The 20363-nt window shown below is 38.6% G+C and overlaps 2 protein-coding genes and 1 long non-coding RNA gene across 4 annotated transcripts; 1 reads left to right on the forward strand and 2 right to left on the reverse strand.

Annotated features, from left to right (window-relative positions):
• Positions 1-2562: 2562 nt before the first annotated feature.
• LOC122094174 (ultraviolet-B receptor UVR8) lies at positions 2563-9765 on the reverse strand. Its single transcript, XM_042664894.1, has 6 exons — positions 8544-9765; positions 7392-7601; positions 6043-6153; positions 5039-5407; positions 4817-4924; positions 2563-3241 (listed from the first exon to the last, which is right to left on the reverse strand). The coding sequence occupies exons 1-6, from the start codon at positions 8877-8879 to the stop codon at positions 2906-2908; spliced, it is 1470 nt and encodes a 489-aa protein (XP_042520828.1). The 5' UTR covers positions 8880-9765; the 3' UTR covers positions 2563-2905.
• Positions 9766-10532: 767 nt separating this feature from the next.
• On the forward strand, positions 10533-14270 carry LOC122093270 (general transcription factor 3C polypeptide 6-like). Of its 2 annotated transcripts, none has more exons than XM_042663557.1 (5): positions 10533-10699; positions 11931-12050; positions 12671-12721; positions 13412-13463; positions 13700-14270. In XM_042663557.1, exons 2-5 carry the CDS (start codon positions 11934-11936, stop codon positions 13897-13899), a joined length of 420 nt encoding a protein of 139 aa, XP_042519491.1. In that variant the 5' UTR covers positions 10533-10699; positions 11931-11933; the 3' UTR covers positions 13900-14270. The 2 variants fall into 2 exon arrangements, with proteins under 2 accessions (XP_042519491.1, XP_042519492.1); XM_042663558.1 differs by lacking the exon at positions 10533-10699 and adding an exon at positions 10737-11105.
• Positions 14271-15714: 1444 nt separating this feature from the next.
• On the reverse strand, positions 15715-19853 carry LOC122093478. Its single transcript, XR_006144478.1, has 3 exons — positions 18978-19853; positions 17536-18021; positions 15715-16347 (listed from the first exon to the last, which is right to left on the reverse strand). It is a non-coding gene; the product is annotated as an uncharacterized LOC122093478 (long non-coding RNA).
• Positions 19854-20363: the final 510 nt, after the last annotated feature.

A 20363-nucleotide genomic window follows, 5' to 3' on the forward strand; every position in this document is an offset into this window, starting at 1 on the left:
GGGAAGAGGGAGTAACATAGGCTGGGCATCCCGACAACATGCCCAACCTTTTCCTTTGTATATTACGGGAGAGGGTTCCTTGAAAGGTAGCGTGACCATTGTGCTGAAGCAGGTGCCAATGGAGGACGCAAAAAAATTAACATGGGTAGGATTTTCATCTTTCATGAGGGGTAGGGTGATCATTCTATCCTCTCTCTATCTAGATATAAGGCCACGTTACATTTTAGGCTTCTTTTCCTACAATACATATGTCATATATTAGATCTAACCCTCTCGAACCAGGCTCAATAACTCTATTCTTCATTTTTACCCAACCCAACCACTCAACACCAAAGGCCAGAGTTCAATATAAGACAGACAGAGAGAGAGAGAGAGAGAGAGAGAGAGAGAGAGATTATATTTTCCAGGTAATTCGACTACTTTTTCTGCGTAAAACCAGTTTAATTGGGTAATGTCATTTCTTAGCTGTAGGGTAAAGGTAAAAGGTCTAAAGTCTAAACCGATGGACACAAGGAACTCAATCCCGGTAGGTATTACTACATTATTTTTCTATTTTATTTTTATTTTTTAGAATATAAAATGATAAAAGTAGCCTCAAAGGCAGGGTGATCTCTGTGTCCAGACTTAGGAGAGGGTAAAATGACTGCCCCTCATGAAAAACGAAAACCCACTCAAATTGATGCTTATTCATACGCTTCCACAGGCCCACTGGTTCGTGTTGGTGCAGGGGCGACATTGTCTTTATGAGAACCAAATCTCTCTTGACTTGAAAAAAAAAAATCTTTCTTGATTAGGGGTGTCAAAAAAGCCCTGTCAGTCATAACCCACCCTAGCATGCCCTGCCTGGGCTGAGTTTTTAGCCCATAGGGTGGGCTAGGATTGAGAATTTCAGCCCCGAGGCCAGGTTGGGCTGGGCCTAGGTTTAGATCTCAATCCAACCCAACCATGTATATTAAGTACATAATAATACAAATATGTTAATAATTAAAAATGGGTACTTATAGAAAAAAGTCTGTAAAAAGTCTTTCATTTTTTCACAATCTAAATAAATAAGAAAACCTTAGTCTTTGGCCTCCTAGTCCAATTAGGGTCCATCAACGCTGTATTGGGTTTGACTAAGCCTATAGGGTTGGGCTTGGGCTGAGATATCCCAACCCAACCCAACCTAATACTGGGTTGGACTTTAGTTGAGTTAAGAGACCTTAGGGTTGGGCTTGGGCACTGTTCAAGTCAATGGCCACCTACTCCTACACCCACCCACTCACATATGCATTCGATAGGATTCGATCCCACAACCTCCTCACTGGGAGTCAACTCTTCAAGCCGAAGCTGCCACCACTAGGCAAGCTAGTGTTCATCAACTTTCTCTATTTCACTGTAAAGGACCTCTGTAAAAAGAACCAAATCCTCTCCAATGCCTTCAAATTGCATCCAACAATTGGGGGTGCATGTCCAAATGCTTTTAGTCATTCCATGCTCACTGGTGCACTGGGTACTCAGTCAACAAATTACATATTATTCCAGAACTTTTTGGGATCAGCCATGAATGGATGCACGTCTCTCTTTTTTTTTTTGGATATTTTTCTGTTTTTTGATCATTAGAGGTGCAAAAAAAATAATGAAACTTACCTTTTATAGTTCTAGAAGATATTTGAAAGAAAAATGACTCTAAAATCAATGATCATTGAAATTTTATGCTTTTAATTCCTATCGATTCACTTGCTCTTCAAGGAATATAACCATATCATGCATTTGCTGCTCAGATTATAGTTCGAAAAAACAGAATGTAACGAATATCATTAGTGATAACGGCCTTGATTGTTCTCGAGTCTTAGAACCTTGGCTCACATTCGATTTGACAGTATACTCATCACAGCACCAGAAATGGATAATATATCAATAAAGCATGAAAGTCTGCGAAGATCAGCCACGCAACCTTTCCCTTCTGCAATCTGCAAAATGGCTGCAAAAGGATTTGGGGAGAATATCCCAATCAGAAAGAGTTCATTTCATGGCTGCCTGCCTGAAGGAGCCTCTCTCTCTCTCTCTCTCTCTATGATAACTGTATACACAATATATACTAAGCTTCAGATTCTATGAGCTGCGAATCGCTCATCAAAAGTTAGAAAAAATCGCTCATCAAAAGTTAGAAAAAGATCAGCATTCAACGGCAAAGACCGGGGTGTGTGTCCATATGTTTGAGTGCATGTCCAAGTTCTCCCAGCCATCAAATGCCGGGTTGGGAGCCCAACAAGTTGGAGTGGAGTCCTTCGTAAGAGGCCTCTTATAAACAGCCGAATTTCTGCCACCGCTTGTTCTCCATTCTTGGGCTTTTAATCAGATAATCAGACTAGCAGCCTTCTCCTCGATTAGAGAAGAAAGAGTCAACTCTAAAGAAGCACTTGCTAGCAAATAAACCGATTGAAGCACATCAAGAATGACAATTACTCTTCTACGTGATCCTTTACTTCAAAGGAAATGCTGATTAAATTTAGAAATTAATGGAAAATCAACTCTTACTAAACTCTCACTGTTAACATTTTCATACTCGGGGATTGTACATGGAAGAAGGGGGCCTAAATGACAATATTATAATAAAAAAATAATCAAGAGAATTTAGGAGTTGCATCATAGAGAATCATTCTCAGCATAAATTCTCTCTCTCTTACACACACACACACACACACACATGAGAACCGTGTACTCAAACAACATTAGCAGATAATCCCATATCCTCTATTGTTGTTTATATCATACCACCATTTCACATGGTTCATCAATGGAGTGAATATTACTGATTTTAGGAACTTTATCTGAAACTTACCCTGAGATGCTAAACGAGCTGCAGCTCCTTGTGAACTAATAAACTACGAATCTTCATGCCGTACAGGTTGCTGGTCATGTTTCAGATGCTTTCTGTGACAAGGGCTGTCTTTGCTTCCTCAATGATGATCTCAGTTGGTCTGAGGCATCCTCTCAATGAATCATGACCAAGTTGTGCCCTTTCATTGTCCCCAAATCCAAAAACGAGGCCCCTACTGGTGACTAAAACAGTGTGGTACAACCCCGTGCTTATTTGAGAAATGTGGTGGGCTCTCAAGCTATCAAGGACTCGGGGCTTCATAACTTTATCCGAGGCTCCTCTGTCAGCAAACCCTAAGCTCCCAAAGGCCATCCACCCAAAACCAAACACAGAACCGTTGTCCACGAGAACAAAGGATTTCCTCTTTCTCGCAAAGACCTGCACAAGGATGAGATCAAAATGTGTACCACACAAATATTAGTTTCAGTTGTCACCATATGTGAGTACAGACCAACAGTCAAGGAAAGAAATTGGAAGGACAAAAAAGCAAGCAAAAAAAAAAAAAAAATTCAAAGAATAGGGTCACTGATGGACCAGAAAGATAATTAAATTAAGTGATACAAAACAGCAATCAAGAACTCAAAATCAAATCTTGAACTTTAAACCCCCTTCTACTTCCAGTAAACAAGGACCTATTAGGGTCCCCCACAATATCTTTATCTAGTTGTGGGTATGCATCAAAGATAATTTTGGTAATGAAAGAATCTTACCAACAGATGCAGAAATCACATAGAAATGGACAGGAAACATATATCAGCAGCAAGAAAAACATAATATAATTCAACACCAGCAAGAAAAATCCACAGAACAGCAACAAAAAGATTTGACTGCAGATATATCAGGCAGGAATCCTCAGCTAGTCTCATAAAAAACAACCATTAAAGGTTTCTCCCAACTTAGATTCCTATACTTTTTACCTAACGAGAATTGAGAACAAAAGAAACCAATTCGAAACATTGGACCTTAGTGACCGACATTCAAAACACACTACTTTACCTGCTTCCCAAATAAATAACTGGAAAAAAAAAAAAAAAACAGGGAAACCAATTTCAAACATTGGACATGGGTCATGAGCAAGAGAAGGATGTTCTTCAACTTTCCACAATGGGTAAATTTCCAACACCAATGGCTTTCCCGAACGCACTTCCAAGCTAGAAGAAAAAAATAAAAATTAAAACTTGGAAAGACAGATCTTGTTCAAAAAAGTAGAACTCCAAACCATTCTCCTTATGGAAACTGCTTGCCACCGGGAAACATACCCTCCCAGTGGGTGGTGGGAAGGCTTTTATTAGGGAAATGAAGAAATTCAAAGCAGTGTGGGTCTGTATCTTGGATGGAAATTCCAATACAGAACCCTGTGGAAGAAAGCATTGGCATTGGCACATTTTTGCAGTCCCTTTAGGGTTTTGGAAGGAAAAGGGGGAGAAAAAAGCACGTCTGTTATGCTTTATTAGGTGTTCTTAGAGAGTACATCTGTTTGCAATTGTACGGAGCTTACAGACAACTGGTTGATCTTTAGAGATGGTTGGAGATACATCTACAGGGTGATGTGCATAAATGAATTAACTTCATTATATTTTCTTTTCCTCCGTATGCAACTTATGAAACATGGCTTAGGGGCATCCTCTCCCCTTGCTTGTACATCTTTCTCAAAGTATACATCGTTTCAATTAACCAGCCCACACCAAGCAGTTTAAAATGAAGTTTTTTTTTTTTTTTTGGGGGGGGGGTGGTGTGGGGTGGATATGAAGCTGGCAAAGGACATCCATGCGCAGACACAGTGATTGAATGAAGATCTGAACTGCCAGATTGCATGATAATTATTAGAAAGATATCTATTTTTCTCAACTAAAAAACATAGTATACAGCAATTTAGTCATTTTCTCAAATTTCTACTAAGTCAGAAGTTATTGGTGAGAAAGATCTCCGAATAAGGAAAACATGAAGCCTAACCTGTACAGCAAGGTAGTCCTTAAGATTTCTCAACAGCTCTGGAGTTGGCTTGTCAATCTCATCTCCATGACCCAATGCACCACAATAACCTTTGCCCCATGTGTATACCTGCAAACTCATTTTAGGCAAATACCCTGAACAGTTACTACAAGAAACATGAAAACACTAAGAGCATATGTATTCAATAAAAGTACCCAGTTTCCTTAGAGTAAAGGGACTAACAAGGCCACTGGAATCAAGTGCCACCACATGTTCATCCCCAGCAGAGACACGAACTACATGAATACCCTTCCTCTTAAATGATTGGATGGCACGTGGTTGGAGCTTGTTACGTTGTTCTCCATGACCAAGACAGAAATTAGAGGCAGAGCCAAATGAGTAGACCGTTCCATCACTAATAACAGCTAGAGTGTAACTTGGACCAGCAGCTATCTGAACTACACAACCAATGCCCTCAAGCAACTCCACAATTTTGGGTGTGGGCCTATCTACAGTGTCACCGTGACCAAGCTGGCCATGTGTGTTGATCCCACAAGTATAGACAAGGCCTTTCCTGGTGAGAAACACGGTAAAACTAAGTCCTGTGGCGACCTAACAATGGGAAACAAACAAGCAAAACAAATACAGTTTCAGTGACAGAGAAACTAAATAAGAAAAAAACTGTCAAGGTTTAGGTGATACAAGTGCTCAAACAGAACTAAGAATAACCAGAAAATACTGTGATAGAATAGACAATTGAAGATCTTCTAAGAAAAATGATTCCTTTGTTCATAATGCAAAGTAAGAACATCACAGTAAAATGAAATATTTGCAAGAAGAACACGTCAAGAAACATGAAATATTTCTGAAACTATAATAGTTCTCGAAGAGTAGAGTATTTCTATTTTGATGTTAAAGTCATCATTCATCCATCAAATTTCTATATCAAACACCGTTACAACAATCATTCATGTATCAATTTGTATCAAGTTGGCAAGTTGTTATAAACTGAGGGCTGAGTTGCCAATTTGAACAAAAACACGACAGGATGTCTTCATGCAAGTTCAGATTCGTCTAATCATCAGCTACCCACCCCAGTAATAAATTAAAATTAATAATTCATTTTTTTCCAGTGGAGTAATAATTGAACCGATGTATCAAATGTCAAGCCATCTTTAGAATTCTCGTTAACATGACATGAATAAACCTTTGAATCTACAACAACATGGTGACCATGTGTGCTCTACCTGCTTGCACGGAACTCCTTTCATTGCTTCAACAAGCCTGGGCCTGAAAATGGAACCTCCGGCTTCTCCATGGCCACAACAAAATGATGAATTGTCTCCACATGTGAAGACCTGTATCAATAAAGAATCAAGACATGATAAAACATCAAACAATTTGGATTACAACATAAAATGGATACGATGTTCCAACTTGACCCCATCCCATGTAACAATCTCAGCATGTCATTAGACAAAAGCAATCTAAAAACTTCCCTCAGAGGCCAAAAAGGGAACATCATGATACTTCAATGTATGGATATGTTGGGCAATTAGTTTTGCAAAAATATATACATCACTATCAATAGCTATGTTCAGAATGACTTCATGCTTCATGACCTTCCAGATAGAAGTATGTGAATGGGTCCATGTGATAGAAGACTTAGCACACACCCCGCACTATCAAGCTCTAGCCCAAACCAAAAAGGAGAACTGCCTTAAACGTGAGTTCAAAGTCGCATAAAATCACGAAAGTGCCATTAGATTCCATTACAGTTTTAGTTTTTCTTTTTTTAATAAAAAACTTTGAACACACTTGTAAGGCGCATTCTTTGCCTGATTTAGCCTGGAGCTTGACCAGCAGGACAGATGCGAGATCCTTTTATCACTTGGACCAACCAATATACTGCACGTGGTGTTGTGAAGTATAAGGTCACCTCTAATGTCACAGGGCATAGTGACAATTAGAAGCACCAGTTCATTCGATCAAGAAAATGATTGTCCAAGAGAAACACCATAAAATGTCAAGCCACAATCGAAAAACACCATACAATACACAAGCAGAGACTAGCAACAACTAGGGGTTTTGTCAACCAATCTGAGGCAGTTAGGTAACATGAATGAACACATTACTGGCACTCTAGCCATGCCTGGAATACATCCTTGTTCTTGGAACACTTTCGGATGTGCAGGGCACTTTGCTCTGGCAGAAAAAAAATTGAATATATATAAAGGTAATAATCAAATGGAACCACAACATATGCCCCTCCCTAGACCCTGCAGTAGTGGGAGCCTTGTGCACTGGGTATGCCCTTTTTTTTCTAAATTACATGGAAAAGTAAGGTTCTCCAAAATAGTTCACCCATCAAAACAAGCCTGATAAATCCCATACACCAGAAGTGCATGACACCAGGGACCTGCTTCACATAAACTAAAAAACCTGTTCATTATATTTTTAACCATACTGCACAAATGGATGAACTGTGAATTTTTTAACAAAAAATAGTTGCCTAAAAGCTTCCAAAATTAGAAGCCTATAATCAGCAAGAAGGTAATTCATCCAAGATAGTGATACTGTTTTAGTAGCTACAAACCTCTCCAGACTGCATAACAAAAGCTGCATGATTGTGGGAGGCTGATACATGGACTACTTGCGATGAAGATGGGAAATTGATCCTGCTAAATGCCACACATTGTGTTGTATAAGGACCTTGACCAAGAACTCCACATAGATTGGACCCACAACAGTATACAGATGAGTCACTGACCAACAGCGTGTGGTATCGTCCTGTGGTAATCTGCATCTGCGTGGATCAAAACAAGCCTTTTATTTCGCTTCCAAGCAGTAATATAAGTCCTAAATATGAGTACTTGTGGGAGAAGAAGATGATGAACAATAGCTAAAATAGTGTTGCTCATGATATTTTCCATTCGTAATATTTTGAAAAAAGAAAATAAGAATGTTCAACATATTCAAGAAAAATTTAAGTAAAAAATAAAATCTGATAGTTCAGAAGTATCCTCTTGAGACTCTTGAATCTAATATCCCAAATTTAATTTTAGGGAGAGGGTTCTCTGAGCAAGTGACATAGGGGAGTGCACCAATGAGGTGCAACAAAAGACTATTGCGCATTGGAGGGCAGCTTGGTTGTTCATGTGAGGAAGAGAGATAGGCACAGAGGTGATAGCATACCCTGCCCTGGCAGCTCAGAGAACCTTTTCCCTTACTTTTTCTGTAGTATAAAATCAAAGTGACTATAATGCCTCATGCATCTATGTGAACTGTGGGAGATATTCAACACTATGACACCACAAAGCAAATAGTTCTTTTCAATTTTTATCTTTTGTTTTTGATGAAGATGAGTTGAGTTCATTGTCAAAGAGGTGGGCTGCTATTTTTTTTTTTTCGCAGTTCACATTTTCCTAATAAGTATTGATATTGCATTTAGATCTGATTTAAGGTTAAAATTATGATTCAAAATCTTCGAAGTTAGCGCCTACAGGCTATGGTGTTATCAATCTAACATGAATAAATTCCCTTGCAAATAAGTCAATGCAAAGTAAACTAATTTTCTGAAAAAATCCCTAAATTCCATCTGTTAGGGAAAAGAAAAAAAATAATGTAGTCACCAATCATCTAACACACACACACACACAAAAAAAAAAAAAAAAGAGAGAGAGAGAGAGAGGAAAAAGAAAATTGTTCCTATTATCTGACACTAATGACAATATCAAAGAACTAGTACATTGCCTGCTGCAGTCTCGACCATGTCGGAAGAGTGTCCCACGGCCTGCAAGAACCTCAGCACACGCTTCCAAATTCCACTGCAGCGATTAAAAAGTTCTTTCCGAGCAGTTGAAGGTAGAGAACCAAATATGATATCGGCGCTACATAACTGGAAAGCAGCAAACTCAACAAAAGACCGGAACTCGTGGGGGAAAAACTCTTGATTCCCTCTAAAAATCCGACAAGTCTGCTCTAAACAGGCGAGATCGGCCGCGCTCAACCGACCCGAAGTCAAAATCTCTAAAATCAAATGAGAGGGCAATTCTTCGATAACTGACCGATCCAGATCTGCCATCCGTGTAATGAACTTTCCGCTCTTTCAACAACAATCAGAAACCTAGCCTCCACTTCACTTGAAATCGGAAAATTTTACAGAGTTGGATCAAACATGTATCGTTAAAAACATACGAAATACACCTCAGGTGATACTAAACTTCCAATATCAAATTTTGAGGCGAAATCTTAGGCAGTTAAAACAGCATATAAAAAAAACACCGGAAGGAAGAAATATACAGGAAATTGAATACAAAAAGGGAGGTTTTGAAGAAAAATTCTCAGGTCGAAACAGATATGCGAAATAAAACATCAGAAGGAAGGAATCACGCCTTAAAGAGGATCAACAATTGCCCCAAAAGGAGAGAAATAATTGAATTATTGCACAGACGAAGAAATTATTGGATTACAAAAGGAGAATTATATGATCAAATATCAATTGAAACTGGAGGAAAACGACACATATAGGTGGAGAAAAAGCATCGAAAGTGGAATCTGACCCGAGATCGATAGAGAAAAAGAAGAAAGAGAGGATTGATTTGCAGCTTTTCGGCACCGATCTCGTCTTTTCCACCGTAAAAGAAGAAAAAAGAATAAATAAAAGAGGAATAAATGAGGAAAAGGCGGAGAGATGGAGACAGACACAGCTTGCTGAGAAATCTTCCACTCAAATCGAAATGAGAATACTTTGCAGAGCTGAGAAGCGAGAACTCAGCTATGAAGACGACATCTCTTTTCTCTCCCTTCTCCCTCTCTCTCTCTCTCTCTCTCTCTCTCTTCCTGCGGGACAGCGAGTCGGCGAGAATAGGGCGGGGCCGAGCGAGAAGGGATCGCCGTTTTCCACTGTGGAGAACACGATTGCATCACAAGTGGGACCCAACAGCTACCTCTCCTTCGCAACAAGGATGATGCCACGTAGCTTTGTAACAGAGATTGGCGTTATTAGTTAATTAATTTCCTTCGTTGTGGGGTGGAAGGTGTTAGTGGGCAACTGACAATTAGCGTCGAAATGAAGAGAAGAACACTAGTGTTCATTATTTTGCCACGTGTATTGTGTAGAACCTTCGGTCTTTCACGGGAAAAAATTTAACTATGTAGGGTTACGTTTGGATTTTCATTTTCATGGTAGGATCGATTCTCACGGATTTTAACTACGGGTGAAATAGGATCGGGTTTCTTAAAACCCTAACCCAATTCTAGGTTCTCAAAATTCAATCCAAGCCCAGCTTAACCTTTTTGGGTTCATGTTTAGGTCCAATGCTATCAGGTTCATACCAACTCAACCCGACCCTAATTGACCCTATCAGGGCTGGGTTGGGTTGATTTGGATTGGGTTGGATTGACACTGGCTTCTATAATGATTGGATTAACTTTGATTGATATGTTTTTACCATTCAAATCCTATATATTAAAAAAATATAGACAAATGAAATACCAGTAGGAGCCTTAAATTCTAATATAAAATTCATGATTAAATTTCGATCAGGTGGGATTAGGTTGGGCTGGGTTGATGTCTCAACCCGAGCCTGACCCTAGGTTTGGGGTTTTCAATCTAACCTACCCTTAGGTCAAAAAACTTGGCCAATGCCCCGTTTGAGTTCAGGGCAAGTCAGGGCGGGTTGGGCTTAACAAGCTCACCCTTAAATTTCTGACCGATTCTGATCTATTCGGATCGGAATCGGCATGGCCTGATTCGATGCTCGATTCCGGTTTTTTCTTTTTAAATCATGCTTAGAGCATTCGTTCTTCCCTCAAACTCTTCCACCTCCCCAAAATCCTCTGTTACTGAACTCGACACTCTTCCACTCGCACTCGCACCCGCACTCGCACTCGCATCTGTAGGTATGTGAAAATCTCTCTCTCTCTCTCTCTCTACTTCTTCTTGTCCTCATGAAGGTGGTGCTTGTGATTGGTACTGCTAGGAAGGGTCCTGCGGTGATTTGCAGAGATTGCTTTCATGGCCTGAAAAAGTTTTGTGTAGCTGTTGGGGATTGAGATTTCAGAAGGCGGTGGGGAGACGAAGGTCAGGAGAGAATTTGGTAGTTACTGGAGGGGAGTTTGATGGGGATAATGTGAGCTTGCTGTGGATGGGTGTTGCTCGGTAAAGTGCGTAGGGGTTTGGGATAAAATAGGGTTTTGTGGGAAGAAACTCCATTGAGGGTTGGGATCAGGTGATGGGTTCAATTTTGAAGCGTGCGCTACGGCGGGGATGATCTTTTGTTGCTGACCATGGCTCCGGCCTTCGGAGGTCCCTTGGCAAAAATAATTTATTTGCTATCTTTTTCCCCTTTCAATTTGAATTTGATGTGTTCTAATGACACCAGCTTATGCTAACTTAGAAATACTCTATTTGGGCATCCAACAAAGTTGTTCTTCTTCTTAAACTTAATACATTAATATTCCTTTGAAGCTAATAACCAAAAACCAGTTTCAATCACATTCTTCCTATTGTGTTGTCATGGTAGCCAGTAGGCCTTTCTATCATATAAACTGGAATACCAATTTAGGTATTTTGTAGTCACTGCAGTTTTTTTCTCTTTGACATGGCCCTTGAAGACAAGCTTATCTAGCTTCATGATCATCCTATTTAGAAGCCGTACTTGTGGTTGTATTTTATAATGTAATGTAATACATAAAATAGCAACCTCCACCGTGAGAACTTCCATTTGATTCAAGTAATGGATTAGTTAATTATTCACTGAAATTAAATAATGTGATCTGCTGCACCTACTTTACCTGCTACATCTTGCATCTCTTTTTCTAAATTTCAGCAGGTTGTGTCATACATAAGAACTTGTATCAGAGCATGCAAAGGACTGTTATCCCTGTGCACTTGGAGAATCTTATTATTTAAGGAATTTGAGATTGCAGATCCTGATACTTGTGCAAACCATTGCCCTGTTAATCTTATGACATACTCATTCAGTGGCAATCTGCAACTTTGTCTTGGTTGCAAACGATATTCCCTTGGCGTGAATGGCTTGGATTGAATTCTCTAAAATAGTGCCTGAAACATGGAATTTCGTGCTTCAAATATTGCAAGGTAATAACTGCTTGCTTCTTTTTTGTGTAGATAATGGAGAAGTTCAAGGAAACTGAGCATGTGGAGGATGAAGAAGAATATGTTTTACTTGATCTTGATAGTGTAGCTTGCCAAGTTGACATCCCACCAAATGCGCCATATGTTCTCTCAGTATGTTAAATTGTTGGGATATGTAGCTAAGTTCTGCAAAATATCAGACTATAATTGTACTTTTGCAATTTTCTGGAAACTAAGGTCATCATTTATTTGTAACTTGAACCCTTTATTTATTTATTTATTATTATTTTTTATTTCTTAAACAAAAATTGCTCTTCTTAATCTGATTGCTTAGCCTTGGTTTTTGTGAAACATGAATTGCTGGTTATTTACGTAAGGTGTTTGCCATCATAATCCAACTGTACGGCTAATGAATGGTATATTCTAATTTTTTGTAAATATTTAGCTCTTTTTTTTTTGGGGGGGGGGGGGGTGGGGGGTGGGGGGGAGGAGTGAGAAGATGCATATCACGGAAAATATGATATATTCATTGATTCAGGTACATGCTTCAAAGTGTCATTTATTTCTGTATTTTTGTGTAAATTCTTCATTTTCTCGATTTAGATGAAGGTTAACAGCAACGATTTAGAGAGTCTCCTTCAAATCGTCCTTTACTTGAAATCCTATCATGGCTTATATCAAATCTTGTACATTGTTGTTTCATCTAATTATCCTCCCATTGTATTTGTCTATCTATAGTTTGTTGGATTTAATATGTGCATTTGCTCCTGTAGGGCTTGGACACACTGAATCCGGTGCTGATTATAGGTGACAAACTGAAGCTGGTGAGTTAAAGTCCCAAAGAGTTTAGCCAGGCCTGGTAATTGGAAACCTGAGGTGGTAGCCAAATATTATGAAAATTTTTTTCCATGTCAATGTATCTTATATGAAAGTTTCAGCCCAGTAGGCCTTTCCATGTGGCAAAACTATGGCCTTATATCTTGCTAGTGGTGTTGTAGAATTGAATCCTTTTCTTGGATCACTTGTTTTGCTTTGTGTGAATTCCTTGTATGGTATTGTTTTCTGCTTTTTTTCCTTCTTGGCTCGTTTATTGCCTTGATGAGTTCCAATGTGGGGCCCTAATCAAAGTTTCTGTTTGTTTCTTCACTTGGCTTATTTGAGAACTCCTTCCTTTTTGTTTTTCAATTACGTACACACAAACAAAAGGAAAAATAAAGAAGTAAGGAAGTTTAAGTATTTGCTCCATCAGGATGTTCAAATCTTCCTTGAGATTCTATCCACATTATAAACTCATTCCTATTTGATATGATCATTACATGCATGCATTTAGCAATGAGATTGTTAAACACTATATCAAGATTTCAGAAGATGGAGTGCTTGAAAATTTGCATGGAAGAAAGTTTCTAGTGACGTGATAATACATTTATTTTCCTTGTTACAATTTGATGCCATTGCTAACTCATAAAGCAGCTAATAACAAAAATCCCATTGATTTATTCTTGATTTTGTGACAGATAGGAGAATACGAAGAAACAATTGGCACATGCTATGTTTTCTCGGAAAGTGGTTGGTAAACATTCCCTTCCAATCTTTGAATTACTTGCTTGTTAAAAGAAATGCAGTTCTTGAATAGCTTGGAATTTTCTTGTTTGCTTAATACCTGAAAAGGATCCTGCCTACACTTGACAGATCTCAAACTTTATTAATCACAAGTTTGAGTCTCATCCCCATCCCTCTCCTTTTTCTTATATTTTGTTGCATGTAAATCTGATGGTATGATATGAAATGTATTCTCATGGCAGATACTGCTCCTGTGGTTCATGAGGAGACGGGAGCATCTGAAGCGAACCTTTTCATGGGGAAATGCATTGTAGATCCAAATCAAGCTCCAACTAAAAAAGTCAAGCCAGTTACAAGTCTTCAAAAGATTATCAAGTTTAGATTGTCACCTGAAGTAGACCCTTTAGCATCAGCAGTTGAACCGACAGATTTCAATTTGTAAATTCATGTGGCATCTCATGTCAAATGTTTTTCAGATCATAGATTCACAGCTTTCTAAAAGTTTGTGTCCCTTGGTCTGGGGTGGTTTCCCATTCTATAAGTTTTCCTTTTCACAAAAGTGTAAATGGTAGCTAACACCTTTTCTTCTAGGGGTTGGGGTGCCGGGGGAGGGGATTAATATACTGAACCCCCCAACCCACCCTAGTTGAGGCAAGATGGACTCAGATCTCCTGCATTAAGTAGAATTTTCATGGCCCCAAGTAAACTGCCAAACTAGCTATTGATCTGTTTTAAATTCATGGTCCCTAGGAAGGTTGTTAACATTTACTCTTTTTTATTGATGAAAATCAAAATAATATTAGATTAAATCAAGTCAGAAACATGCATATATTACTAGCAGAACCTGTATATCTATCTCTTCTAGCTGCTGTGGCTAATGCAGGAGCAATTCCTGCTGAATGTGTAGACTTCTTAATAAGTTTTTACAGAGAGAAACTGTTTAAGGCGATTACTGATATAAAAAGGAGAATCTAGGAATCCTTCATTCTATTCTGTGTCTATGATTGACTCTCCTTGCGTTGGAAAAAGGAGGTTCTGCCCTGTTCTGGTAGGCAATCTATACCTTTCAAGGTATGGGATCCAAGGATCCCTCCATACTCAACATGTTAAAGCATCCAGTTGTTTGCGAATCTTCTGAGGGAAAGCAAAGCAGGACATGGTGGTGTAGTAATGTAGCTCGACCATCAAGTTAATCTTTAAATGTTCCTAACATTCTTTTGATGCCCCCAACTGTACATGTACAACCGTGTGTTCATGTCCAAGCCCTGGATGAATTGAAGTTAGTACCCACATCTGAACAGGATGCCAAACTTGGCTTCTTCACTCTGATCTTGGGCAAAACCTAGCTTCCACCACCATCCATCAGATACTGCTTCTAATCATCTAACTGGTTTTGGTGTAGGAAACCTCCTATTGCAGAACCTGTCTCGAAGATTCCTGCACTTTCAAAAACAGAGAAGAGGGTCCAAGCTCAAACGCGAAGGGGGTAGTGGAGTTAGTAAGGGATCTTCGGCATAGGAAGCATTTGGTTCTGAGTTTCACTCTTCATACCTTATTGGGGCCATTCACAGAGTGGTGTTTAGTACTCCATTGCTTCCAGTGAAAGTTGAATTGTTCTCATCCAACTCACATACCGATCCATTCCACAGAAGTAGTTAGGCACTTGGGCCAAGGTAGGGTCAAACTCAATTCTTGAAAAGCCAATGACTATGCATATCTACCTGGATCATATGCATAACAAATTGTTGAACGTATTTTTTTTCTATTAGTGTGTCTAGAAACTAATGCTAAGAGCTCCAAAGGACTGCTGCTAAATTGCAGTGGAATTAATATGAAAGCATCTCAAATTCTCAGCCTTACAGAAAAACCTACCCCATAATCCACATTGAAGATGATATAACATTAACAGGCTCCATGAAATGAATCCTCACTGAGAAGGGCAACTCATCTCTAGGTAGTCAGGAAAAACAATTGAAGAATTACACCAAGCTATGAAAGATAAATCTATTTTTTATTTTTTTTTAATGAATTATGATGGAATACATCCATGGTAGTCGCCAAGAACAGAAAGGGGAGAAAAACAAAACCATAGTTGTCAAGGCGAGTAGTTGATCCAAGGGGTTGGAGGGGCCTGACAAAGCGTTTCCTAGGCACCGTAGGCGTGCACTATATGACTGTAATATCCAATATGATATAATTATGCTAGTAATACTTAATATGAGATAATCAATATATAATAAACAGAGTATAGGATATAGCATAAGCATATTCATTGAAAAACAAAGTAATAAACATAAATCAATGTAAACTCATACAGTGTCAGCAACGCGTGCTGTCGCCTTTATGCCTAGACAACGCTTTGACAACTACGACCAAAACAGTAAAATAAAACATGACGATAATTTATATTTCATCAATAGTGCAAGAAAAACTCTGAAATTTGTTCTGCTTTTCCTCGTGCTGATTTATGTTTTCTTCATGGTATCATCCTTCAGCTTGTATATCAGTTAAAAATGTTCCATGCACTCTCAGAATATTGCCTGTTTACAAGCCTTTTGTTCTAATCCTACCCTTATCTGACTGTTATCTCAAGTTTTATGTCCAAGTTGCTATACCAAGATAAGCCTCATTCAAGATGGAAAATTTATCATGGAATGCCAGCTCTGAAAGTGTGGAGGAAGGCTTCAGAGTCATGGTGCGCTCTCAGTAGTCAGGTCCTGCCCCGTCTTGTCCATCCATGCTCAGCTGCAAGTATCTCAAGAAAGTCAAGCCTGTCCTCCATGCAATGAATATCAATTGCAATTTCATGGTACTCATTCCTAGAGCAGTAGGCCACTTCTGCCTTGAGATAAGGTTAGCCATGAGCGAACCTATTTCCCAGATTTTCCTCCTGCAATTGTAGGATGGGGTGGCATCTTAGTTACCTATTAGTGAGAAATGGCTTGAAGAGTGCATGAATGCAGGTGGGTGAGAAAACTTGTGAGATATTTTAGAACCCAGAAAATAAAAGACATTCTGCATAAAAGATGAAGTGGCAACTATACACACTACACACTATTCTTTCTTTCAAATTCAATCCGTCAGATCGACTAAAAGAATGACGTAAACTTAACTTCAAACAGAAAGGAATTTGACTTAACCATTTGAAGGGTGACAACATCATACCAAAGAGATTTTCCATCTCCCACAACAAAAAATAAAATAAATAAATTCATTTCAAGGTGTTGCAACTTACTTCAGAGTAAGAGTGAGATGATCTACAGATGATATCTATAGGGTTCTCCCATTACTACTGCACCAAAAATCAGACAAATTAAATCATTTACCTGAACCGCCACATGCTTCTCTATGGTGAAAAACTGGAGGAAAAGAAAAGGATATGGAAAAAAGGTCAACAAAAGTCTAAGGATGAGATGGTTCCTATATGGTTAACCTTTTAGCTTGAACATTGAGAACTACTCAGGGTGAAGCATCAACAGTGGTCTAACTGATAGAGTGGATAACAGCCACAGTAATCTGGATTCTCTTTTACAAGATAGAAAGTCATGATTATCCAACTTCCTGTTTTTACATCAGTGAACTTGTCATTTTTTAATTTATTCAGTTGATTAGAACTCAGAGATATAAACGGAAATTTTTTAGCATAATTTCTGGCTCCTTTGAACTTGTCAAAACTCCATGATTCTTAACAGATGCCAAATTAATGATCACATAGTTTTCCCAAAGGTGACTTCAAGAAATTCCTTATCTCTTCCCAGGACCCAAGTCTTGATGTCCCTCCGTGCATAGAAACTCAGAGTTGTATTAGGAAGATTTAGTTGGCATAGAAGAAGGAAACACAGAAGGTGGAAGCCATCTATTTGAAGTAAATTATTCTTGTAAGTTATGGGAATTGAACCCAAAACTAACATTTTGGTATTTTTCAGGACATGAACACCAAGATTATCAAAGTGAGTAGAAAGATGCACTAACAATTATGGTTTAAGCTCTTGGGATTTTAGATAATTGACATAATGCTTTAGAAATCAAACTGAACCAAGGTTTAAACACAACTATACTTGAAGTCAGAATTTAATACCTGTCAGAAATCAGAATATCTCGAACGTGAGCACCACTAATATGGCCTGAGTTCTCATCCTTATGGCGATAGAGAGAGAGAGAGAATACTTCTGCATGGTTAAGGACTGCTGCACCAGCCACTGCAGCAATGCAAGCTAATCCAATATTTAGATGTGAATCATCCATTTATACAACTGCACCTCTTAATTTCCATCCATGACATTCTTTTGTAACAGTGGTGAAAACATCAGTTGCCTTTTGAGCTGTGTATACTGTCATGAGCGTCGCAATATCCCAGACCCAGCAGCCAGATCATAAACTTTCAAACCTTCCAGTAGTACACTACTTCAAACCAAGTAAAACACCGTGTGACAGGAGGTAGAGCACAGCGAATGTGTGGAGCATTTTGCATAACATAATTGCAAGCTCTTCAAGTGCATGGAACACCAATTTCGACTGACCATAATCTAGAAAAATGACAACCCTTTTTCAAGATAACATAGTCCTGCAAAACAAAGACACACCAGAGATCATGTACTAGTGGTATATGGAAGATAAGAAAATAAAATTGAGTTTATTACTTGGTTTTTCTAATAATATAAACTACTATATTATCATTTGTGGAACCAATTTCACTTAAGTGATGCCTCTATCCAAGGAAAAGAAAAGTGACAAAAGAAACTAGGATAAAATATAAAGTGCATTTTTTTTTTCTCCGGATCTCATAATGCTTCGTTGAACATTTAGAAAACACACACACACACACACACACACAAGGGAATTATAAGATTTCTTTCCCTTTGAACTTTCTCATTGTTATGCTACTTCGTAGCTCTTCAGCACAGAATAAAAAACTAATGTATTATACAGTTAGGATTGATATGCATGAAAATTTAGAATTACAAAAGCAATTGATCTTTATTAAAAATTACAGTAGCACATGTCCGAGAGTACTATGATTATCCAAGAATCCCTGAAGCTATCTGTCATAGGAAATTTTGCATGGTAATTTTCTTATGTAGGCTCCTTGCAATACCAAGAGGTGAAGTCAGAAACCGTCTAATCAGAATATGGTAGTCAAGAGTAGGACAGTAGATTATAGCAACTTAGGAGCTCTTCAGGCTAAAAAAAAGGGGGGGGGGGGGGGGCAGGTTATGTACTCCACATTCCAGGTTATTTAGCAGTGGAAGGGGAAGGATCTGATTGGGTCCTAGCTTGGAGACTCTGGAAATCAGAGAATCAGAGAAGCAAATTTAATTAAGTCAAAGTCAATGTTTTTGCCATCTAGAGTGATTTGTGGTGCAGAAAACAGAAATACTTGATGTGTTATTGTCTTTTGAGGTGATGACAGTCCAATAAGGTATAGGCAAGTTCAAAACCTACATTAACTCAGACAGCATTCACTGAGGCCTAAATGAATGAATAGCCAGAAAAATGGGGGAAATAGAGCATTGACTATACCTCCATGAAATAGCTTGGTTGATCTTGACAATGTGCCCAAGGAGAAATCGTCTCTTCCACAAGCCCAGCATGCAGCCCTCAGATGGAAGCATCAAGTGCAGCTCCTGAGCCAGAAGCCTCACCTCCAATCACCAGCCAGATCAAAAGGCCAGTCTAAGCTACTTCCAGACAGCTTTGATTACTGTTCTTCTAAGTTTGGAACAATTTCATTCCTCTTTCCTCATTAAGATTTTCTCCTTTGCCAATTCAACCCCAGATTTCTCTCTAGCTGACACTTTTCCATCATAAAATCCTAATTCTATTGCAAATACTGCAACTACAGATTCAACTATGAACCGACGCATCGGATGCTAGAAGTCATCCACACAAAATCCTTTCCAACAGACAAATGCAAATCTTAGCTCAATTTTTAATAAAAATTTGATGAAACAGATGAAAGGAGAACACGATCTGATCACTGAGTTGAAAAAGTAAATTATTTCAAAGAGTAAACAACATTGTTTATTCATTTAGCTCGATATTCAGTAAAATTAAGGAGGAAATAAACAGGATTAAAATAAAATTTCGCTTCACTCCTCTGAATTGTCTCACCGATTTAGGAAAATTTAAATAAAAGGATAAGAATCTCTGCTAAATCTCTGCTATGGGAAATGTATGAAAAGATCGTGTAGAACTGAGAACAGTAGTATCATACAGAACAGAAACCGAAGAAGAACCAAAACCTAGAAACTGGTGGACGAGGATAGGAATTAGGAAATCACTTCTAAAACCAAATCGATCCGTCTCGACTCTCGAGCAAATTGTGAAATCAGAAACGAATCTTGCTAACCAAAAGCTTTGTGTGGTGTTAAAGGTGTAGGTGTACGGAGAAGGGGTTAAATAGAAGAAGACTAAAGGAATTGAAATGAAGAGAGAGAGAGAGAGAGAGAGAGAGAGAGGGAGTAACGGATAACGGTTATTTACCGCGCGAAACCAACTCGGGTTTTGTTTTGAACTCGGTTTTTTTTTTTTATTTAATTATATATCCGAGCAGATTAGATAATCAATTAATGATTTTGAGGATTCTTAAAATTTAGACAGATTCTAAAGGATGAGGAAAAGAGCTAAGGCAACTTAGATAGATGAATTGAGAGCAAATCGTATTCACTGGGCGAAGGGAGGTTCTATACAGGCCATTGATGTAAACGGATAGTCGAAAATCCAAATTCAATCCATATTCGTATCTGTTTAAGAGTATTGATATCTGGTCAAGGAATATCTAAATCCAATCACATCCAATCCGTATTTGATCCGTTTAATCCCTACCTCCAATCACATCCAATCCATATTCGATCCATTTACATCCCTACCTCCAATCACTAGCATCTAGTGCAGCTCCTACGGTGG

This window comes from Macadamia integrifolia, chromosome 11, assembly GCF_013358625.1.
Source record: "Macadamia integrifolia cultivar HAES 741 chromosome 11, SCU_Mint_v3, whole genome shotgun sequence".
NCBI classification, from domain to species: Eukaryota; Viridiplantae; Streptophyta; class Magnoliopsida; order Proteales; family Proteaceae; genus Macadamia; species Macadamia integrifolia.

What these genes read in the sequence shown, in the direction of transcription:
- LOC122094174 (XM_042664894.1), bottom strand. Translation starts at nt 8,879, where the DNA reads ATGGCAGATCTGGATCGGTCAGTTATCGAAGAATTGCCCTCTCATTTG. An exon ending in TCGAGACTGCAGCAGGCAAT is followed by an intron (nt 7,602 to 8,543) that starts GTACTAGTTCTT and finishes TGATCCACGCAG; the next exon opens with ATGCAGATTACCACAGGACG. An exon ending in AAGGAGTTCCGTGCAAGCAG is followed by an intron (nt 5,408 to 6,042) that starts GTAGAGCACACA and finishes TCCCATTGTTAG; the next exon opens with GTCGCCACAGGACTTAGTTT.
- LOC122093270 (XM_042663557.1), top strand. Translation starts at nt 11,934, where the DNA reads ATGGAGAAGTTCAAGGAAACTGAGCATGTGGAGGATGAAGAAGAATAT. An exon ending in ATGCGCCATATGTTCTCTCA is followed by an intron (nt 12,051 to 12,670) that starts GTATGTTAAATT and finishes TTGCTCCTGTAG; the next exon opens with GGCTTGGACACACTGAATCC. An exon ending in CTATGTTTTCTCGGAAAGTG is followed by an intron (nt 13,464 to 13,699) that starts GTTGGTAAACAT and finishes TTCTCATGGCAG; the next exon opens with ATACTGCTCCTGTGGTTCAT.